This window comes from Catharus ustulatus, chromosome 7, assembly GCF_009819885.2.
Source record: "Catharus ustulatus isolate bCatUst1 chromosome 7, bCatUst1.pri.v2, whole genome shotgun sequence".
Taxonomy (NCBI): Eukaryota; Metazoa; Chordata; class Aves; order Passeriformes; family Turdidae; genus Catharus; species Catharus ustulatus.
In genome coordinates this window covers 15,953,772-15,977,019 of record NC_046227.1, presented here as the reverse complement: position 1 = coordinate 15,977,019, position 23,248 = coordinate 15,953,772, and the positions used below count along the sequence as shown (strand labels likewise).

The 23,248-nt window shown below is 38.8% G+C and overlaps 1 protein-coding gene across 1 annotated transcript in view; it reads left to right on the top strand.

The window, feature by feature from the left end:
* AGPS (alkylglycerone phosphate synthase) overlaps positions 1–21,333 on the top strand; it is a 52,715-nt gene extending 31,382 nt beyond the window's left edge. Inside the window, exons 13-20 of the mRNA XM_033064388.1 lie at positions 74–150; positions 1,277–1,389; positions 3,981–4,050; positions 4,981–5,042; positions 7,757–7,846; positions 8,235–8,334; positions 10,460–10,517; positions 18,057–21,333. Coding sequence (XP_032920279.1) covers positions 74–150; positions 1,277–1,389; positions 3,981–4,050; positions 4,981–5,042; positions 7,757–7,846; positions 8,235–8,334; positions 10,460–10,517; positions 18,057–18,178 — 692 coding nt within the window. The 3' untranslated portion in view covers positions 18,179–21,333. The remainder of the gene's footprint in view (positions 1–73; positions 151–1,276; positions 1,390–3,980; positions 4,051–4,980; positions 5,043–7,756; positions 7,847–8,234; positions 8,335–10,459; positions 10,518–18,056) is intronic.
* Positions 21,334–23,248: the final 1,915 nt, after the last annotated feature.

Here is a 23,248-nt window from a genome sequence, read left to right as displayed (position 1 = left end):
TATTTGCCCCTTGAAGTAAGAATCTTAAGAGCACTGTTTGCCTTAATATGCCATTTTCTGCTTTTTGCCAAAGGTCATGCTCTTAAACCACAAGTTGCTTCCATTTTTACATCATTTTTGGATGGACTGAAAAAGTTCTACATCACAAAGGTAATTTGGGGGTTTTTAATATTGGTTTGAATTATGCGTGCGATCCATACAATTTGAGATTTTTTTGGTTAACTGCTTCTGATGCAGCTGAGTTTAAATGATATTGCAGTGTAAGAACTTGAGGTTCTAAATGTGATTTAATTCAAATGAGATTTTGTTTGAGGTATTATTCCAAGAGAGCTTTTGTGACTGGTCATACCTGTATAAGAGATTAATGTGCTTTGTCTAACAGTACCTTAGTGACAGGGGAAGACTGGAACCAGTTTACCCAACTTGCAATGAATGATAATTGGTGAATACTGATGGAGCAAGGCCCACACTCTATTATATTTTTATCTTCCTAGACTTTCTCAAGGCATGATCTACCTTGTTATTACAGTGAGTTACAATTTTGCAACATCCTCAAGATATTTCGTATATAAAATGTTTTTTTGTCTTTCTGGAATTGATTCCTTTTTAACCTACAATTATTTGGTACTAAAATGGCTTTTGTATTGAATATTTTTTTTATTATTGATTTTTCCTCTAAATTACCTGACTAGAGAGTTCCTGCAAATATGGGTATTCATTCAAATGTAGAAAATTTGATTATCTTCTAAGAGTGGGCATACTTCTGGAAGGCAGCAACCACTGTTGATTCTGCTGCTTTTTCTTGGACTATGGAAGTGGGAACAAACGTGTCTTGGGGCTTCTTTTGTCAGGGAATTCATACTCTGTTTAGAGATAGCCCGGAAGTTTTTCCTTCCCTCCACATTCTTGATGGTCATAGTTTTCTTCCTGCTTTTACAGCTAATAGGAATAGTCAATTGAATAGAAATGTCTCTATTGCTCAAAGCATTTAAGAATTGTTTTTTTCTACAGCATAGGTAGACTGTTATGCCTGTCATGCCTTTTAACAGGAGGAAAGAGGTGACAGAATTTCTGTTATTTCAGTTGACCTGTCCTGTCAAGGAAAGACTTGAGTGTTTTGAGACTAAATTTTTGAAAGATTTTTTTCCCAATCATGCATTTTAATTGCAGCAACACTTATTGGCCAGGACACATGCCATGTAGTTGAAAAGTAAAAACCTGTTCCTTGTATTCTACCACTGACTGTGAGTAATGGAAAGTTTGTCTCTCTTTGCAGTTTAAAGGATTTGATCCCAACATACTGTGTGTAGCTACCTTGCTCTTCGAGGGGGACAGGGAGAAGGTTCTTCAGCATGAGAAGCAAGTTTATGATATTGCCACCAAGTTTGGGTATGCTTTTCAAAGAACATTTTCGATGTAAAGCTGGGAATGAACTGCCCCAGAAAAAATTAACTTATCATATTTTTGTAGTAATTACTGTATGGATATATTCTCAGTTTACTAGTTTGAAGTGGCAGCAGTCAATTAGCTACTGAATGTTCCATTTGATACATATGGCTTGTACTAACTCATAGGTGGCTTTACTGAAAAACTTCAACTGTCTATCACAGAAAAATATTTACTAAATAGGGAATAAATACTATTAAAGTGGAAACCAGCCCTTTTAATTGCTTATAGGCATGGAAGCAGCTTGTTTTGCAATACTAGACTCTATATTTTGAGAAAGGGAGACAAAATCATAAGGGTGATAATGAATTTTTGCAGAATTCATGTGAGTATATGACTGCATGAAAGTTGTTTAGTTGAGAGTCCAGTGATTTTCTGTCCCACAAAGGGACAGAAAACACTCATTGAAGTGGCAGGCTGAGTAATGATCAAGCAGTTTCTTTCCTTCTTCCTTGATTAAGTGTGATTGATTAAAACCATCATTAAAACCATGGCTTGTCAAGAATGTGCTGTTATTGCTAATACAACTCTCAGCTATTCAAATACACATATAAGTGTTGTTTTATCCATTTCAAGACTATAATTTTTGCATTTTGTGCTTTTATTGTACTTTCATTCTGTTACTTCTACTGAGAATCCTTTTGTATTTTGGTATTTCAAGATGATAGTGTATTGATAAGGGGGGAAACCTGTCTATGTTAGAGCCATTAGAAGATGGTGCTGTCTATACTGCTTTATTAAGGTTGTTATCGAAGTCTTTAAGAGTTTAACCTGGTTTAAAATGCTAAACCATGTAATGGTTTTGTAGTATAAAATACTTTAATTCTACGCTTCTTCAGGGTGTCTGATTTCACACCCACACCCACCCGTCTCTTGATTTATGGGAACTTGTAGGAAGACTGATTCCAGATGCATTGCACTTTCTTGTTCTTAGAAACCAATAGTTAAAAATAAATGCTTTCATAATAATCCTTGATGGACTAGTGAAAACAAGGCTTCCATTTTCTTTAGTGCTATGGCTTTTGTGGTTTTTTTCAATTCATTCAGATCTCTTGTGCTTTGGGGATCTGAAGTCTTGAGGTCTCATGACCTGTGTGCATAAAAGTACAGTAAATTCACGAATACAAGCCGCACTGATTATAAGCCGCATCTCTGGGTCTTGGCAAATATTTCGGTTTTTGTCCATAGATAAGCCGCACACGAATATAAGCCGCTCTGTCGTTCGCAGCGAGGACCCCCGTGCAATTAGTAAGAGAACCGCCGGAGGGCGGGGTTTACTGGCTGAGCTAAGGCTGTGCAGGCTCGGCCCGCTAGGGGCCGCTGACGGGGCCAGGTGGGCCAGCACGGTGCTGCAGCTCGGGGCCCGCCGCCGCTGCCACTGGGCTCGGTCACCCCGGGTCGGCGCTGCCCCGCGGTGGCAGGCAGGGACGGAGCTTCCCCTGCTCCTACGGCAGCGGCGGCGGGCGGGGACGGAGCTTTCCCGCGCCCGTGGCGCCGGCGGCGGGCAGGGACGGAGTTTCCCCGCTCCTGCCGCGGCGGCGGCGGGCGGGGACAAAGCACCCCGTCGGCTCCCCGAGCCGCGGCAATGGCTGCGCGGGGCTCCCGTCGGCTCCCCGGGCCACAGCAATGGCTTGTGTGGGGCTCCTGTCGGCTCCCCGGGCCGCAGCAATGGCGGCGCGCGCTTCCCCCCCCTCCCCGGGCCGCAGCAATGGCAGCGCGGGGCTCCCGTCGGCTCCCCGGGCCGCAGCAATGGCAGCGCGCGCTTCCCCCCCCTCCCCGGGCCCCGGCAATGGTGGCGCGGGCTTCCCCCCACCTCCCCGGGCCGCGGTAAGGGCGGCCCGGGTCCCCCCTCTCCTCCCCGGGCCGCAGCAATGGCGGCGCCGGGCCCCCCCTCCGTCTCTGCCCTGGGCTGTGGCAGAGGAGGAAAGAGAGCTCTCCTGCCTCTCTCCCCGCCCCTCGTTCTGCCTACAGGGAGCCAGGCTCCACCTGCAGTGCAACAGAGTAGCGATTTGTAACAATCGCAAAATGCCGACTTTGCAGCTGCTCGGCTCAGCACTCTGGCAGGCACTTCTGAGGTTGTATTAGCCGCTCCTGATTATTAGCCGCATTTCCGGTTTAGGAGCAAAATCTTAGTCAAATTGGTGCGGCTTGTATTCGTGAAATTACTGTACACAAATTCACCATGCTTAGAAGTGCAACTACTCATGTTCCTGTAAATTAATATCCAGGATATACTGTGTCTACTTGTGTTTCTCCACTCTTCTGGGAGTTTTGAAGACTGTTTTTTAAGGTCACATCAAATATTTTGCTAAGTTTTTCTCCAGGTTATAGAATGAAAAGAGAAATTAATAAAGGTCTAGTCTGAAGTAACTTCTAATTTCTGGTGAGGAGACCTTGCTATTAACAACAATTTTAACACAGCTTGGGCAATTAAACCTGCACATATGTTTAATTATCAAAGTTATTTTATAAATATTTTTTGTAAACTGGTGACTAATTTGGTGGAAAATTACTTAATTTCTTATAAATTGCAGTGGCTTGGCAGCAGGAGAAGATAATGGACAGAGAGGATACATGCTGACATTTGTCATCGCTTACCTGCGGGTAGGTCAGCTTTTATCTGTCTGCTGCAACTTCTGTTAATTAATGTAAGAAAACATAGGGAGTTTCTTTGAAGATGCTTTCTCTGAAATCTGAGTGTAGGCTGCCTTGGATGATGTCTCAGACTTCTCCCAGAGGTTGTACGTCTTCCATTTCTGAGCAGTGATTATTCATGGAATTTCATCTGCAAAACACCATATAAACATTAATTTATATTCTTAAGAAAATAGCTTCTTATAAAGGGTAAGGAGATTAGATTTAAGAATCCACAGGGTGAATGAATCGGAGCCTTGGAGTGTACTTGAAACATTCATGTGTTCACTTGTCTTTTTACTCTTCTTTGGCAATCTGCTTATGACTTGGTTTAAATCAGAATTCCAATATAACAGACTTCTAGTCTAAACTGCTGCAGCTGTTCTTACGAATTTTAGTCTTGCTATTTGAGATGTTTTTATTTTTCAGAACAATATGCACATCCTGAGTGTTTGATTTGTTTGGGACAAATGACAATCTCCCTTTATTTCAGCAGGCTCTGTGTAAGATGGGAAGATGTTTGTCTTTCGTCTATCTAGACAGCGACTACATTGCAAAAATATGTTTTTATTAGGTATTATATTGATGAGCACAGTGAAACTTTTGGCTTGGTGCTATAGTGATACAAATATTTGATTAGTGTAGATGTACTGACAGTCTCACAGGTTGTCTCACTGTAGCCATGGCAGCAAAATGTTTGTCATCTTTTTCTTTCAAGAGCTTCTCTATTTTCATAATAAGCTTACATCACTGGCACATGTGGGTGTTTTTGCTAAATTAGAATTTCTGTTTTTCTTCTGAAAACTAAAAAGTGTTTCACATGATAGCTGTGTAGGATACACTGGAATCCCAGATGCTGATGCTGAATGTTACTGATCATTTCCTTATTCTTTTTCTTAGGACCTAGGCCTGGATTATTACGTAATAGGAGAATCATTTGAGACATCTGTTCCTTGGGATAGGTAAACTTTGATTACCCTTTAGAATTTCTTAAAACTTGATTTCATTCAAATTATTCCTAACTTGTGTTTGCTCAAGAGGATGCTTATTTTAGGCCTTACAATTATTGGATGCAGCCGGATATACCTCAAGTCTTGCATCTGTGTGTTCTTGCTGAAGTTGCTTATAAATTACATACCAGAATTTTGTAAATGCAATGTATCAAACATTCAGTAATATTTTGTCTTAGGTTAGCTTACTGTAACAAATGGAGCACTTGAAATTGCCCTGTTTAGGAGGCAGGACATTGACAATAATTGCAGTGGGGGATGAACAGTCATGTGTGGGATCAGCAGTGTATTTCAAATGGATTAGTCTGTAGTGAGGAAAAAATTAAGTATATTTAAATAAGTTCTTTTTCCAGTAATGTAGGGAAATGAAAACTGAAAAGGTAACTTTTGCCCAAGATTGAGATATTTACCTAAAGGTATTTTATCTGTTAGCTGTGGTTGAGAAACATTTGACCACAACAGTTTAATATACAAAATCATTTTGCATACTCCTGTCCATTTGGTAACCCTGAAATCTCTTAAATGGGATCTAAAGTGGTTTGAATCAAAGCTTTACTGCATTCAATGCATTCTGATTACTTAAGCAGGCCACCCCATACCCTTGCTCTTGCATTTGGTGGCAATTGAAAATTCTAGCCCCTGTTTGAAAATTGGCAAAGTATCCTAAGAGTGTAGAAGAAATTTGAGGACAATTTTAAAGTGGAAGTGCTCTTCCTTTAACTTTACAGATTTTGAAGCATGGTAATTTCTTAGTCACCAATTCGTTTTGCCTCTCACTCGTTTCAGAAGACAATGAATTTTTACTTAGGAATTTAAGAAAATATTTTAAATTGTCCTCACCAAAGCAAATCTTTGAAAACCTTTTTTACTTTGACTCAAAAGGACCACGCAACTTTCCATAAACTGATTAGCTTGCTCTTGACAGGTAGCAGATACTTGAATAAAATATTTAGCTGTCTTTCTTATTTACTAAATGGTTAAATTCTCTTGTGTTCTGTGAATCTTTAATGTAGTTTGACATCTGTGTAAAACATCTTAATCGAAATTATATCACTGCAGACCATTGTGGGAGAATGTGTAACTGAAAAAATGATTGTTTGAAAAACAGTGATTTCTTTTGGTTGCTCTAGCACTTTCTTTGAACCTGGGTCTGTCCTAGAAGAACCTAAAAAAAGCAAAAGCAGAACAAGTATGGCTTCTGACAAGGCCTCATTGCCATATTAGAATTATATATTTATAATGATAATTACAGTAATTTCACGATTATAAGCCACACCATTTTGACTAAAATTTTGGTCCGAACCCGAAGTGAGGCTTGTAATCAGGTGCAGTTTATATATGTACAAAGAACAAAAAGTTACTGTTTTAGTTTGGAGGACAGGTGTCTGCTGAGAAAGGCAGGAACTTCTCTTTGAAATGGAGAATGTAAACCCCCTCCCTCCAAATTATGATAATTTTGAAATCAAGGGGCTTTCAGGCAAAAATATGGGAATTAGGAATAACAGTTCTTTTCTAGGGAAATTAAAATAGAAATACAGTAATACAAAGAAACAAACTCTAAACCCTGACAAAGTCAGAGTACAACCTGACACCCCGTCAGGCAGGGTGTTGGTAGCAGTCCCATTAAATGGTGGCTGCATCCTCCTGCAGTGACAGATGTGGCTCAGTTGGAGCAGTGCTCCTGTACAAGGTGCAGTTTCCCTCTAAAGGTCCAGTGGTGATGTGCAGAAATCCGGTTTTCCACTGGAGTCCAGTGGAGAAAGGGGCTCCCTTAGTTGTCCCAAAACCTCTGTTTTTATCTTGGTAAGAAATGTTGGGCTCTTCCCCCTGGCTGGAACAACTTCCAATGGGATGCAGTAATTTTATCAGTCACACAGTGGGACTCAATGGCCATTAGCAGAAAATGACTGGCTGGAGGAAGGATGGGTTGTGAAAAGATAAAGAACAATGCCCTGCCTGGTTTCAATGGATGGCCCATTAGCAGAGTATCTGCCATTGAGATAAGGATCACTGCCCCCACCCTCAGCAGATGGTGATAGAACAGATACCGTTTATCACACTCTGTATTGTAACGTGCGGCTTATAATCAGGTATGGCTTATGTATGGACAAAAAATGAAAAGTTGCTGGCACCCAGAAGTGCGGCTTATACTCAGTGCGGCTTATAATCGTGAAATTACTGTATTATTGTTGTTGTTATTATTGTTATTATTAGAATTATATTAATATTAATTAGAATTATAGTGTTTCAAGTTGGCAGAGTAGCGCCTAGCTGAAGAATCTCCAGTTTTGGCCTTGCAACCATACAAAGGTATGGTGTTAGTAGAGTTTGCCTGACCTTTGCGTTCTCAAGATTTCCTCTGTACTTGATAACTACTTTGCCAAAATTTTGAGGCTGTTTTGCTGAGAAAGTAAAGACATACAGAAGTAGGTAACCTCATTTTTTTTTAACATTTTTGACACCTCTTCCTTATAAAGAAGTGCTTTTAAGTTCTGTTTGAGGGTAAACTTGCTATTCAGGAGAAGTGCAGAAAAAGCAGAGTCTTGATGAGGTTTATTCTTAGAACAAAGTCTAAGCTAGTTAATACTGATTTTGAAAGTACTCTTATGTTGTATTCGATTATGCTTTTTAAAAAGGTTCTTTTTAAAATGTGTTTCCTGTTACAGGGTTTTGGACCTTTGTAGAAATGTAAAGGAAAGGATAGTACGAGAATGCAAAGAAAAGGGTGTTCAGTTTGCTCCTCTTTCCACCTGTAGGTAAGTCATGCAGTAAATCTAAATAATTTTTCTTGAATCCTTGTATAGTAAGAGATCTAGTAGTACAAATACTGGTAGCCTTGACCTTCCTCTTGAACCTGCAAGTGGATTACATAGACGAGTGGGGAATTCAAGGGATTTGTAGCATTTGCTTAGACTTTTTACTCTTGCTTATTTGGACAAGAGTCAAGTGTGATGACTTAAGGGCTTCAACTTTCAGAGTCATAGCATTGAATCGCTTATGGATTAGGAGCAAAAAGGATAAAGAAATTTAAAGAACAGATGCTGTCTGGGTAAGAAAGGAAGTAATCTTACGAATTTTAGAACAGCACATAGTAGTTGGCTTAATATTATAAAGCTTTGTTTGTAATGCAGTTCTCTTCAACAGGGTGACACAGACTTACGATGCAGGTGCATGCGTCTACTTCTACTTTGCCTTTAACTACAGAGGAATTAGTGATCCTATTCATGTCTATGAACAAATTGAGGTAATGTATAAAGGAACAACAGTTAAAGGGGGAAAAGCTGATGGACCTGTATTTTTTCCTGAACCTATTGGCCAAGCTTACTGAATTTTGCAGCAAAGATTTCAAAATTCTGTTTGTAAAGCTTTGATCATTATTAGTAATACGAGGTACATGTGAATAGCTCATCAAGTAGAGAAAAGACTACCAGGTGACTGTTTTAGGTATCAGTAAATCGATAGTTCTGACTGAAGTATAGAAGAGCTTGAACTGGAGTTTCTTGGATGACAGAAGCTTCAAATTTTAAACCCCAAATCTTTGGGAAACTAGTCTTCCTTAGTTCCATTATTTACAAAGCTACTTCTGCTTAATATTCAGTCTGTAAAATGCATGCTAAAGCTGTCAAGATCATACTTTATTAATAGTGCTGCATGTAGAGAAATAAGGAATAGTACTGGCTCATGCCATTTCTCTTAGGCCCAGATAAGCACTGGTCTAAGTCCAGTCTGTTAGACCAGAAGCCAAGAAGCTCTGCAATAATTCTGCTGTAATAACACTTCGGCTGATGAAACATTGTACTTACCTAGTTAGGGGAAACTAATATCCTTGTTACCTTCAAGATTTAATTCTTAGGAGGGCTATTGATGCCTTAGCAAGGCTGACCTGGAACAGAGACTAGACAGAGCTAAAAGAATAAAGTAGGTATTTATTAAAAAGCCTTAAAAGGATACACCTTGGGCAGAGCTATACCAAGAGCCTAGCCAGAGCTACACCCAGGATGGATCCCAATCATGAGTTTTAAGAATTTTATAAGTTTTGGTCTATTTATATATTGGGGTAAATTGTCCAATTACAGCTTCAGGTCGTGAAGTCCCATCCTCCTGTTTGCTCTCTTCAGTTCCCCCTTGTTTATGCTTTTTTGGGCCTGAAGCTTTTAACATTGTCCTTGGTCTCAAGCTGGAAAAGGTAGACAAAATTGTTTTGTCTACCTACCCTGTGAAGAGAACTTACTAACACTTAATATGAAGCTCAGAGCTGCACATCTAGGCAGCACAGAATCTGAAAAATACGAAAGCTAAAACTTAAGGTATCACTATGGCCAAACTGCTTTCTGTCCTACCTTGTGGTTCCTCGCACAAACTTCAGCACCAGAAAATTGCTAATAGGACTGTGGAGAAATAGTATTTATAACTGGGATATCGTTATTCTCATTCTTATTCTTTAGAAATTTCTCTTGAATTTGGCAAGTGGATGCAAAGTTTTATCTACAAGTTCAGAGGCTTCCATGCAGTTGCATATAGGGCACTGAAGAATGTAACACTTGAGTGTTTATTTAATGAAACTTTACTTTCACTCAGATATTACTTTTATTGGAATTAGTTTGTGTGATGACCTGGATGCACATCTTCCATTGCAGTCACTAAATTTAACCTAACAAAGGGAGCTCTTGGGAGTATATGAACTCTATGGCAGACTGAAAAATCTCTTAACTGCATAGGCTACAGTTACGTATTTTATTCCTAAAAAAGTACACTCTTTCGAAAAAATAAAAAAATTTAGTGCTTAGAGTTACAAAAGCTTTCATTGTTACACCTTCTAAGCTCTCTAGTTATTCAGAAGTGAATGGCAAAGAAAATTCTGCAACTTCAACATTCTTAACATAAACTAAATTTTGTTTTCTACCATAAACTGCACCCATGAAAGGGTTGTCTATTGTAAAGTACTTCACTGCCTCAACAGGATCTTGGAGATCTGGAGTGAATTCTGATCTGAATAAGGATCTTGAATCACTCTGACGAGCCTGTTTTCAGATTTCTTTCTTGAGACTTAATAGTCTTCCAAATGAGCATCCCAGCCACTGGACTATTTAAGTTTGGCAAGGGGAAAGTGATCCAGAATACTCTATTCTTGAGTAACACAGTTATTATAAGAGATGCCGTTTGAAGTGTCTTGGCTTGATGTTTGTTTAGAATACTGTTGCTTACCTTTATCTGCAGCTTGAACTATAATGTTTACCTATAAAATGTACCCTAATTACTTCAGAAACTTTTCATATACCTGTGCGTATGAATGCAATAGCAAACATTTCATGAAATCCAAAATGCTTGTGCAATTCCTGTTGAATAAACACCATGTCTTTCAAATTTAGAGGGCTGCTAGAGAAGAAATACTTGCCAATGGAGGAAGTCTTTCACATCATCATGGAGGTAATATTCTCAGTCTAATATTAGTGTCTTTGATACTGCTAAATATTCATGAGTACATAAAATAGTTTGTAGTAGAACTCTGAAAAATATCATGGCATTAACTGAAATTACTGGGTGAGGGTTGAGGGGGAAGGAGATCTCCTGGCATTTTATCTAGAAACTTCCTCACTTTCTAGTTGGATCAGTTTGTCTTAACAACTTTTGCTGATCCTTGTGTAGATACATATGCAGTTACAAAGATTCCAAATGGGCGTTTCACAGTTTTAAGACAATTTTGTGTCCCTTGTGGCTTTGTGAATGCTGTTAGCCCAAATTCCAGAGCACTTAGGCAAAGTGTCTGAATAAAAGAGCCAGTGACTTTAAACTATGCTGCAATCTACCATTTGTTGCATAATGGATGTTATGTAAGTGTTGACTTTACTGGCCTGCTGTCTGATAAGTTCCAGTTACCTAATTTCCTGTCTTGGAGTTTGGGAATTACATGTCCTGTGTTACTAGCATCTTCACAAGGTATTTTGTGTTTTAATATGATGTATATAATGTCATGTATAGGCAATATTTCCTGTACCTGATGCTTTATATATACTTTTCCCACATACTTGGGTAGTCTAATTTGACTGCATGAGTCCTGTATAATGCTATAAACCTTGGATGTCAGGAAGACTTGTGAAGTCTGTGTGACCTTCTTCAAAGTGATTATCTTAACGCATTTCTTCTCTCCGCTCTCTTGGGGCATTGCCTAGTCACAGATACAAGAGCAAAGAAGAAGTGTAGTGGATTAAAACTAGAGAAAAAATCTGTAATTCTAAAAGCTCTGGGTGGGGGCAAAACTGAAGGGCAGAAGCTGTGCTTTAAAATATGTCAGAGACTTCCTAGACTTGAAGATTTTAGCTAGGGCTGCTTTCAGGCATCTTGCTTTGTGATGGAAACTGAGATGGACTCTGCTTTAGCAGTATCAGGATATTGAAGGATGTGTAGGTAATAACATGAGTGAAAAGGCTTCAGTATTTTTTGTTTGATACACACTTAAGGTGCTCTGATTGAATCTTTAATATGGTAGTGTAGTGGAGCTATCAATTGTCACACACTGGACGTGGAATTACCCCCTTGGTGTACTCTCGTGCTTTCCTGCTGTGGCAGCTCTATTTTACTGTGACTAGCATTTCGTCCAACTCACATGCAGCTGGAGCTTGTCACATTTGGTTGTATTTGCTCTCACCATATGAAACCTTGCTTACCACATGTGTTGAACAAGAAAAAAAAAATATATAGCATTTTCAAACTCTTGCATGCTTGAGCCTTGTGACTCTACAGCTATGAAAACTGGGTTTGTGTGTGATTTCATATGCTCCTGTTGTATGCATGACTGCCCCGATACATATTTTCCATTTTGAGTGGTTTTGTCTGGCAGTTCATTGTGTTCAATATTCAATATTTTTTCCAGTGCTTTGTAGATGTGGTGCTGAAAATTAGCCTCATATTGTCCATTTTATTTACTGATCTTGAAGCTTTGTCACTCTTAGGACTGACTGGTCTATTGTGTGGGGTAAAAGAAAATACTGATGCAATTTCCTTTGGTGTTTGTCTTGTAATTGTGATTAATAACAGTTGTTTTCACTATCTGGAAACAGACAGGCTGATTTGTCTGCCTACAATCACACTGTGATAAATGGAGCTATTTTAACTCTGGGTTTGTATATCAAAGAAAACAGATGTAGTCTGGGACTTGAGGCTATAGGAAATACAAAGCCTGCTTAAGTCAATCTTCATATACTCCTTGAGTGAAGAAATGGTCATATATGACAGTTTGAAATATATAAATTTATAAATTACTTTACAGCTGGGGAAGTACCAACTGCAGGTAGGTGTACAGTGAGAGCTGAAATCATGGTACTTTTAACTTTACGAAGAGTAGCTTCAGAAGGACTTCACTGTGGATAAATCTTCCTTCCCCCACCCCCCATTGTAGTTGTCACCCTGCCTTGACTGTGTCCTACGCTCAAAGGGACACTGCACATCTTCAGGCACAGCTTTGATCCTTCTGCTTTTCTGGCCCCATGACTGAAGTCATGTAAGGTTGCTAGAGATAGTGTTTAGAAACTTAGCATTTAAAAAGCAGCATTAGGAATGACAATTCCTTGTAGATACTAGTTTAAGTTCAGATAAATTATTATTCTAATCATTTGTGGCAAGCCCTAAAAACACCCATATGATGTTTCACACTTGAATTTCTCTTCTATCAAACATGCCCTTTTTTTGTCTGCTTGAAATAACAAGTGCTGAGGAAGTACCAGTAGATATGACTGGTGTAAAAATACAACTATAACCCCTTTGGGGTACACCATCAGAAAGGAGAAGGTTGGATTTGTATCTGATCCCTTTCATATTACCAAGCTAATGACCCATGTAAAACTAAAGAACAGTGTAAAAAGTAATGATACATTGCTTCCTTTTGAGGGACTGTTCTAACTACAACTGATGCTTAAGGAAACAATTATCAGATTGTGGGGTTGAGGAAAATAGCCCCATTTAGCCATTTAACATAATAGAACTAATTTTCTTCCACTTTCTAGACAACTGATTAGAATAAAAGTTAACCAGGTAGCCCAGGCTGGGCAGGTTTAGCTATAGTATCAATGGCAGTTCATGTAGGAAAACAAAAAATGAGAAAAAAATCCTACAACACTAAAAACCAAAGCAAAACCTCCAGTACAAAACAAAGGAAAAAACAAACCTTACACCTTATTTGCATGCAATTGCATGTTTGACATTGCAGTTTTTTGGCATTAAGAGACTGTGGCTTAAGCTATACAGTGCAGTAATTAACTCAGACAAACTGCAAAATCTGAAATCATAAAGTTCTTTTATGAGGGGGAGTTGAGCACATTCTTTTCTACATAGGGGAAAAGAATCTTCTACCCTTAGGTTAAGCATACTAGAGCTTGTTCAACTTAGAATTAATTGAAACTGATACATTTGTTAGACATGGAGTAACCTCATGTGAAATAATACCATAACACAGTTGTGTTTTCCTCCTTGGTCTGTTGAAAGTCTTAATAGAACAGTCATCTTCAATGCCTTTAAAAAAATTAAAAAGGAAAGAATCTCCTGATTCATCAACACTGAACTTGAAAGTATATCAGCTGTTAAGATACCCAGTGAAAATATGCAGTGTTCTGGTGGTGGTGTTAATTATGCAGTAGACTTGGTGTACACTGGTCGAATATACTCCAGTGCTGCCATGTTTAAATTACTGCTCTGACCTTTCTCAGTATTGCAGAGTTCTCCCTGGAAGAGTAACAGCATGTTAAGCAGTTTGTAAGGGTAGAGAGCTGCTTTCTGGAGGGACAGCTAGCTTCAGGAATAGCAATAGCTGGATGAACCTCATCTTTCTTAGGACCTGTCACTGCTGCTCCTTTTGCAAAGCTGTTGTTAACAGTAGCTGACTCTTCAAGTTGAAAGAGCTGCAGCAAAGGAAGTCCAGAGCCATGTGCAGTGCCACCAGAACCTATTTCCATTGGGACCACGCAGTGCTGTAAATCTGTTCTGCATGGGTGTAGAGTAATTCCTGGAATCAATCAGCTACGTGAAAACTTTCCTTACAAAAATGTTCATGTGTGCCCTGATACTTCATATTCTAAAAGTGAGAAAAGCAATTGCTGCCTCCTGTTTGCTCACTCCATTTTTAGCACCCAGACTTTCCGTAGCTATCCAGATGGATTTTTGAAGATGTGCAATGTGAAAGGGGCAATAGAAAGATGAACAACTTTTCCAGTTTTTCCAATAAAACCAACATGGATCAGCATGTGTGAGAGCTGGGGAAAAGTTATTTAGCCAGTTCACATGTTTCTCTTTTTATGTAGACTAGAATGATCGATAAAAACTTAAAAATGCAGTTGGTGTTGGACTGTCTTTGGAGTTGCTACTGAACAAGCTTCATGGCTTTCTGATCTGAAGTACCTTGGGAGAAGCAGGGTTTGTGCTCAGTGTTATAGGCTGAGGTTCAGATTGGTGGTTTCTGACTTCTAGCAGTGAATGTTTTAAGGCACTATTAGACTGCTCAGCACACCTCAGGAGCAGGCCACTTGCCACCTGTAAAACTTGAAAACTGATTCTCTCATACCTCATCTTGGATACATAGTATCACTGAATCACAGGATGAGTAGGGTTGCAAGGGGCCACAATGGATCGTTTAATCCAATTTCCCTGCTCTAACAGGGCCATCCTAGAGCAGCATTGCACAGGGTTGTGTCCAGAAGGTTCTTGAATACCTCCAGTGAGAGAGACTCCATACCCTCTTTGGGCAATCTGCTCCAGTGCTTGGACACCTGCAGAGTAAAGAAATCATTCCTCATGCTCAGAGGGAGTTTCCTGTGCCCATTGCCTCTTGTACTTTTGCTTGGAACCACCAAACAGAACCTGGCTTCGTCCTCTTGACACTCCCTTCAGATGCAAGATTAAGTGCCTTCAGAGGACAAAGATACAAGAAGGAAGGGCTATGTTTGTTTTTTTCAGTTGGAGCACAAGGATTGTGCATGTGATGGTGTGTACAGCTGAGTGGACAAGTAGTGTAACTTACTGTGCTAAGCTACTACAAAGACATGGTTAATAATGTTATGATGTATCATATCAGGTGATTTTGACCTCATTTTTTAATTGTGAAAAGTATGCTGTGCTGAAAGCCTGAAGTGGTAGATGCTTGTATCAGTTCTGGTTTTGTGCACTGTCTCCTGTCAGTTCTAGGTAAATGCTATCATGTAGGGCTAAAACTGAAAAGGCTTCTTTCTCTAGGGTAGGAAATGGGAAGTTGGTTTCCTGTAGTCTGTGATAAGATCAGGCTTAATGAGATCTTACTGTTAGGGAAGTTAAGACTTCCTTGAGCACAAAACTATTCTTTAACTAGGCTTAGAGTGGAGGTGGGCAACTCTGTCACTTGTTAGTGTGAACATAAAAATAATTCCATCTTTTACTATTACGGCATTTTCTTCCTCTTTTTCTCTTCTCATCCTTGAAGCCCTTTGGGTTTTCCTGTGGAGGAGAAGGACCAGAAAATGTATAGCAGAGCACTAACCTGAAGTGAAACAATATATAAATAACCTTTCTAAGTGCTGCTCTCATTTTCACAGAGCCTTTCCTTCACTTGGTCTGTTTTCCATTTTATCTGATGGACCAGCTTAGAATTAGGAAAGATTGCTTCAAAGCTTTTTAATTCTAATGTGAAAACTTAAGTACAGTAATTTCACGACCAAAAGGCACACCGGACTATAAGGCGCACCCCCCCCGGGAGTCGGCAAAATTCGCAACTTTGTAGATCAGATAAGGCGCACCGGACTATAGGGCGCACTTTTTTTTTGCAGCGAGGCTCCACCCCCGGCTCCCTCCACACGGTTGCTGGACGAGGCCCCGCCTCAACCCGGGAGCCATTGGCCCCTGGGCCCGCCTCCACGGGGCCGGGGTGTGCCTGTGTAGGGGCCGTGCCACCTCCACGGGGCCGGGGCGTGCCTGCCGCCATTCCGCCCCGCCTCCACCTGGCAACCATGGCACTGCCGGCTCCCCCCGTGGCTCGCAGCTCTCACTTCCGGGTAGGCAAATTTTTTGAACTTTGTCCATCAGATAAGGCGCACCGGACTATAAGGCGCACTTCCGGGTTCCGGGGAAAATTTTAGTCAAAAGGGTGCGCCTTATAGTCGTGAAATTACTGTAGTTGAAAACTGCATGTATATTTTATTGACATGAACAGTAGGAGCAGAGAATCAACTTTGCTGTTATGAAGGGGTTAAAATCTTTTTGTTGAGCATGTTTCTGAAGGACTGCTGGTAACTGTAGTACAGCTTTTTTTCTTTTCAGTTCACTAATCAGATGTATGTTAGATTTATTATTGCAAAAGTATAAACCATAGAAAATTTGACAAGATAGATGTGTAAATTATCACTTTGACAGAACTAATGATGCACTCCAAGCACCTTCTGTTTTCCAGCACTTGGTGAGCGACTTCATTAAATATGCAACGACTGTTTGGTGCAGCTCAGACAGTAGTTCAGTTCCTTGTGGAATTGCATTATTACTGGAGGTGGAAGAGAGGCAGGCATGCTAGCTGTTGGGCATCCTGCTGTGATTCTAATGTGCTCCATCTTGTTGGAGCAGTTGTTTGCAGTCTTTTCAGGACAATTACATCCATAACCACAGAACACATTCACTGAAACTATATTACAGATAACAGTTGAGAATAGTAATGCCTGTTCTTCAGGCTGCTTGTGTAAGAGCCAGTGTGAGTGACTTGAGGGGATGGTCAAGCCACATCCACAACTGAGGTGTTTTGTTTTGTAGTATTAAAGTTTTAACACAAAATTCAACCACGACACTGTGCTCAGACAGTCACATTGTAGTGACAGTATATTCACAGATGGGGAGTCTTTCTTGAGCTGGGGCTGCAAAATACAGCCAGAGTTCCTACCACATGACAAATTCTTTTGTCCTTCAGTTGTGATCTTTGATCTTGACACATATGCTGCTAATAGTCGTTTTCTAGCAAACTGCAAATTTCATTCTGTCTCACATTATTTGCTTTTTCTGCTGGCATTGTGACTGGCTCGTATTCCTTAAGGTATAAACAAATATACTCTGTTCTCCAGAGGTGTCCCTGTAATTTATTATTCTGATGACAGTTTGATGGTTACCCTGAAACAGGGCACAAAAGATAGCTTGAATTTAGCCCCAGATACTCTTAAAGCTTCTGTCTCTCAAACCTTTACTATGTCTTATCATACTGACAAATGGATTGTGTTTCAGGCTGGCAAGTTTAATGCTAGAGTGTGTTTAATGAAAAAAATGTCCTCAGTTTTGAATGATCTGTTAATCAGAGTTGATGATTTGGTTAATTAGCATGTGAACACTTGGCCATTTAACAGGACTGTTGTGAGAATTTAGTGAAATGAGTTCTTAAAAGATTGTTTCAGCTTTGCTTGTATTTGGTATATGTTGTGAATAGCCATTTTTACATGGGAAACAAAGCTCTTGTGTAATGATATTGAGCAATAACCAGGCAGCACAGAGATTTTTAAATAAAATATTAAGCCTTCTTCATAGAAACATTTTTTTTTTGCTACTTAAACCAAAACTGGTTTAAGCTTATGTTTAATGGTTTAAGTTATGTTTTTGCTTTCAAGTAATCAAGAAGTGTGGGTTTCTGCTTTCTAGTAATCTCCTCTACAGTTTGCACCTTAAAAATGAGTTTGTGGCTTTTTAAAACTTACTACTGATTCCTTGTCTTAATAGAACATGTGATTTCAGCCTAAGCTTCATCTAAATTTCATAGTTTCTAAAGAAAGTAGACAGTGTGGAACACAGTCTTCCTCTGGGAGTATGCTGAGCTTAATGAGCTTGATAGTCTGGTGGGCTCAATAAATCAAATAAAGCAAAACATTTCTCATTTTTGAATAAAAGCATTTATCACACAGTGTTTATTCATTCATGGTCACAAGATTGATTGGCTCCCAGAATCCTGCCATATATTGAAACACTTTGTTTTTGTTTTTCCAGTAGGCAAATTGCGGAAGCGCTGGATGAAGGAGAGCATCTCTGATGTTGGCTTGGGAATGCTGAGATCTGTTAAAGAATATGTGGACCCAAATAACATCTTTGGAAACAAAAATCTTTTATAAAGCCCTGCACAAATGATGTACTAAAAATTAAAACTTACTGTTGAAATTCCTCCACTTTCATTGTATTGATATCCCAGTAATCAAATATAACATAGACTAAACTTTAAAAACTAGTAACTTACATTGATTTTTGCTACTCCCTTCCCCCTTTCCCCAATAAAGTGTAAACATCACTGTTAATGTTTATGGACTTTTACTTAACAATGTTTCAACTACTGGGCACAAAGTACCAATGAGGAAATGCAAATTTGGGTTTCCAAGTTGGGCTAGGCAGCACAGCTGACAGTATTTTCAGTGCTGGATGCTGCCAGATGTTTCTTACTTAAAGCATCCCCTGCAAGGAGGACAAAGACTGACAAGTGTTTTCTACAGAAGCAGCTGCACAGCCCAGCCTCTTGCTGAAGGAAAGCTGCTTAAGAGACAGATGAGAGAACACCAAGGAGTACCTCCCTGTACTGGATTAATAACAGACTTTAACCAGCAAATACTTAGAGTACAAATGCAGGCTTTTGTCAAAAGAGACAGTGTAAGTCAAACTACTAAAAATTCAGTAGTCTCTCACTGTAGTACTACTGAAAAATCTTACACAATTGAGCTGTTCTGAGTTGTATTTGCATTGCTGGGATAATCTTAAATTAATTGTAGGTCAGTCACTAAGTTTTGTACAATGGACATTTCTCACTGTATGTTGAAAACAGGTTTGTAACAAAATTTTGTGTTCATCTGTACTTCAGTCCTAGTGTGTATGGATTTTGTTCCCTTGTGTTTGTTTTGAGCAGATGCAAAATATCTTTTTCAGTTATTCAAATGAAACTGCCCAGCACTGTCTTTTGAAACAGTCACAACAGTTTAATAAAACACTTAAATGGACAACCTACTGTCATCCTGGAAGTGAGATTTCCCATTTAAGTTTTGTACAGTTTCCTATGGCCTTTATGAATCATTTATTTACTTTACAAGTAGCCACAATTTTAATTGTCCATTGAACTCTATGAAAATGAAATATTTTCTTGATCAGTGTCATATGAGAGTAAGCATTTTTACATTGAAACTTGAATCTTAATCAGTAAAATAAACAAAATATTTGTCAATACTCATGATCCATTTTTAAGGTGGGTTCTTTCTTAAAGCAAATTATCCAACTTTTTGATAATTAATGTATATGCATAAGATAGAAAAAATACAGACTATCCTTTGAGGACACTGTCTCTAGTCAACTGCTTCACAGCTCTGTAGTGTCAGTTTGGACACCTTTTGTATTGGTAGTGCCCTTAATGAGGAGAAAATGATAAATTGCATTTTTGTTTTTAAACTATTTTAGAATACTCTCTAATTAGCTTTCAGTTTTGGTAATATTCCAAAAAGAGTATAAAATGCTTGAAAAAATACTGCATATCAGACAACTCTGAACTTGTAAGATTAATTTCAATGCTACAAATTCAAATGATTGAAAAACATGGACACTCAAACCATGACTTTAAACTGCATGCTGTCAAGGTAATTACAGAAAACATTTTTATGTTCTGCAGGTCATAAGACGGAATGTTCATGTGCTATTTTTAATGCAGCTGGATTTATTTTGAATGGTCTTTATTTCACAACGTTTCAGTATAAAAATTGTGATTTTTTTCTTGTTCCCAGAGTTCGTATTTCAGCAGTAACCAAAACAGTAGGTGTAGTCTGTTGTAGGAACGGAGCCTTTGCACTGTGGTCAAGTGTTCCTTAAGTACAGAGGTGTCTGGGTGAGAGAATCTGCCCATGGTGCTGCAGGGACTCCCTCACCTCAGCTGCACACTGGTGACTCCGTGGCCACGGCTGGTGTCTTGCTGGTGACTTGTCTCTCCCCAGTGGAGACCTTTCTAGGAGCTGGTAAATATGAAGGGTGTTTATTGTGCCTCAATGAAAGTTTGTGTAACTGTGAAGAATTAATTTTGAAGGAAAGCATGTGAAGCTTTTTTTGCAGAATGACAGCACAGAGTAGAACAAATAGTCATAGCTTAGTAATGCTGATCTCTTAAGATTTTGACTAAAGTACAACACAGCTCTACCGCACCCTTCCCATTTTTTAATTTTCTGACTATGGTTTCCTCACCCTTTTTTGTATTGAAAGTACACAGGTAAAAACTTGTTATACTCTAGCCTTTAAATAGCTGCTGACTTCTGAAGTGATTTAAAATGCAGTAAAGATTTTTACTGTATGTCAGTTGTCCTGTGGGAAGGTGAAATAACAGGCTGCAAGGGTCCCAAAGCTCTGAGGAAAAGATTAACTCCAAATGTAGTGAGTATTGCTGTCTTCCTAAATACTGTCTTATGAACTGGTCAGAGCTTAGTTGAAACACGTGTATTCCTGTCCTTAATTTCACATTGCTATTGAAAATAGAAAAAAATGTAATGCAAGTTCAGAAGACCTAGATAGAGATCATTCACCATTTAAATGAAATCTTACTTTCCCCTACTACAGTCTTCCACCACTCCTCCTTCTGTATGCTCTACTTTCTTTCTACAGACTTTGTTTCCTGTAGCTGCAGCCTGTTCAGAGATGGAGTTTGATCCATGCAAATTAGAAGTGCTGATGCATAACACAACTTTTGCATTTGCTTGACTATTTTGGCCATATATAAGTTACAAGCAGTTTTAATTAATCCTGTAATGACTTTCAATTACATAGCTTCTTTGGAGGAGGAAAGGTGCAGAGAGTGACTGTGGCTTGACTGTAAAATATGTTTACATTAGAGAGATCTTCATAAATGTTTGGAGGGAAAAGAAGCAAATCCGTTAAAAGCTGATCCAGGATCCAAATCTTACAGTCAAAGAAAAGCATGTCTTGATTTGACTTAGAGTATAGTGGTTATGTTAGAGATGTCATCGTTGCCTTACAGCTGTGAACAGAGGCCAGGCCAAATAGTTCTTCCGTAGCAATGTTAATTAACTGAAGCCAATTTCAAAGGCAGGGATACATTAGCACTGAAATCCAGAAAACACAAATTGCTTCTCAGTCTTGGAAATGTATGTTTATCAAGGTTGTAATTTAATTTTCTGCAAATAAAGCCAAACAGTGTTTGTCATTTTAGTGTGAGATTAACTGTAAAGCTTCAGTTGTAATGTTAAGAGATTACAGAACCTTATATTATTAATAAAAAGAAAATCAGCCTAAACCAGTATGTGTTTTTTGTGATGAAACTAAACAAATATATTCTACTAACTTGTCATATTGCTTAATTTTAATTTGGTGATGAACTCTTACCTAAGGAAAACTATTAGGAAAGTTTTGGCACTCACTGGGAGACAAGAGACTGAATTTATAAATGTATGCAAATAGGAGCTCTGCTTTTGTGTCCCATGTAAAGCACAACAGGAAAGAGAGAATTTCAGGGAAGGAAAAGGGCAAAACAACACCAGGCTATTTGGTTCAGAATTTCACCTCTTTGGTGAGGGCAAGATGGGGACTATGTTCAGCTGCTATTTGAAAGTTCTTTCAATCTAATACAGAAGCAGACCTTGTCTTACTTAGCTTCCCCATATTTCAAAGCCCTGTTCTATTAAGCTGCTGCAGTAGATATATAATTTCCTACCTGTGCTTATGTAATGTAAAACCTCCTTGCTACAGGTCCTGGAATATGTTAAAGTTCTGTGTGCAGCAATGCATCATGTGTGAGCTGAAGCAGTATTTCTCAGTTACCTGCATCAGTGCTAAAAAGACTTTTTGCCTTTTAAACAAAACTGGTTGAAATCACGTTGCTTTTAAGAAATGTTACATTGTTCTGTGTTAGCACTGTTACTTAGGCTTAACACATTGTACAAAACCTGCAAAACTCATCGTATGCAGAAGGCAACTAATGTCATGGTTCATCATGTAGAAGTATGATAATTGCTCAGTATGATCAAACTTTTTTGTGTGTGTGCTTGCTCACAGGAAGGAGACTATATCATCAAGCATTTTATTTGTTTTCCTTCTATTAACAGCATTAAAATGCGGTATTTTTGCTTGGATCCAGTGAGTCTCAATCTGAAGGAGATTTTAGATGATGATATACTTGTCTCGGGATGACAGCCAGACCCCATCAGTGTTCTCTTTGTTTCAAATACATAAATTTTATAAAAAGTTGGATCTGAACTCACAGCTGTGTAAATACTACAGGCTCACTGTTTATGGTTTTATAGTCCCAACACTGACTTTGAGTTCCACATTACCTTTAACATAAATTGATGTATTTCCTCGGGCTCTCTGTGGAGACCAGAATTGGCAGGTGGCTGCTTTTTTCAGTGTCAGCTTTAAGGTCTGCTTTGCTCAAAGGGCAAAGGTGGTCAAAAATGCTATTCAAAGATGTTTGCTGTGCTGTCTCTGAAAAATACTACTGCTGTTAGTTTGAAATTAAAGATTCCATTTCAAAAATGGGACTACGATCTTTTAAATTGTACTGTTATTTGCACTACTTAACAATACAAATTACAATAATATGTACCTTTACTGAAATGCTATGAAATGTTTCATTTATGAATGTGGTTTTTGCACTTTGGAAAAACAAAGCATTGATCTTTTTATGGGAAACTTTATAAATCTTTCATTTTGATTCAGAATAAAACTAAATTTCAATTGACTGTTCATAATTTCCAGTATAACATTCATATCTGAGTAGGACTCTGCCTGTTCCCACCTTCATGGTAGTAGTAATGCAGTAGTATTGCTCCTCCCAAAATGGGGACCACAGCAGCTTTTATAATAATGTATTTGTTGTAGTACTGTAAAGTATCATATCAGCCTTCTACAGGATAAAACAGAAGTGTTGACCACAGCAGTGGATTTGTGTGTGTTCTAAAAGACAATGGCCAAAATTCAGTGATGTGAATCTAATCATGTAAAGTTTGAGCTGATGCTTCTAAACTTGAGAACAAATTAGGAATTAAGTGAAAAATGTTTTTGTTTAAAAATGGTACTTTAAAACTCTATTTTTAACTTAGGAAAAATGTAAAATCATTGTCCCAATTCTGTGTTCAACATCATGTCGCTTGTCTGAGTGTGACTGACTTCTCACAATGCTTCTCTATAGCAGAATATAAAATGGATGGTCT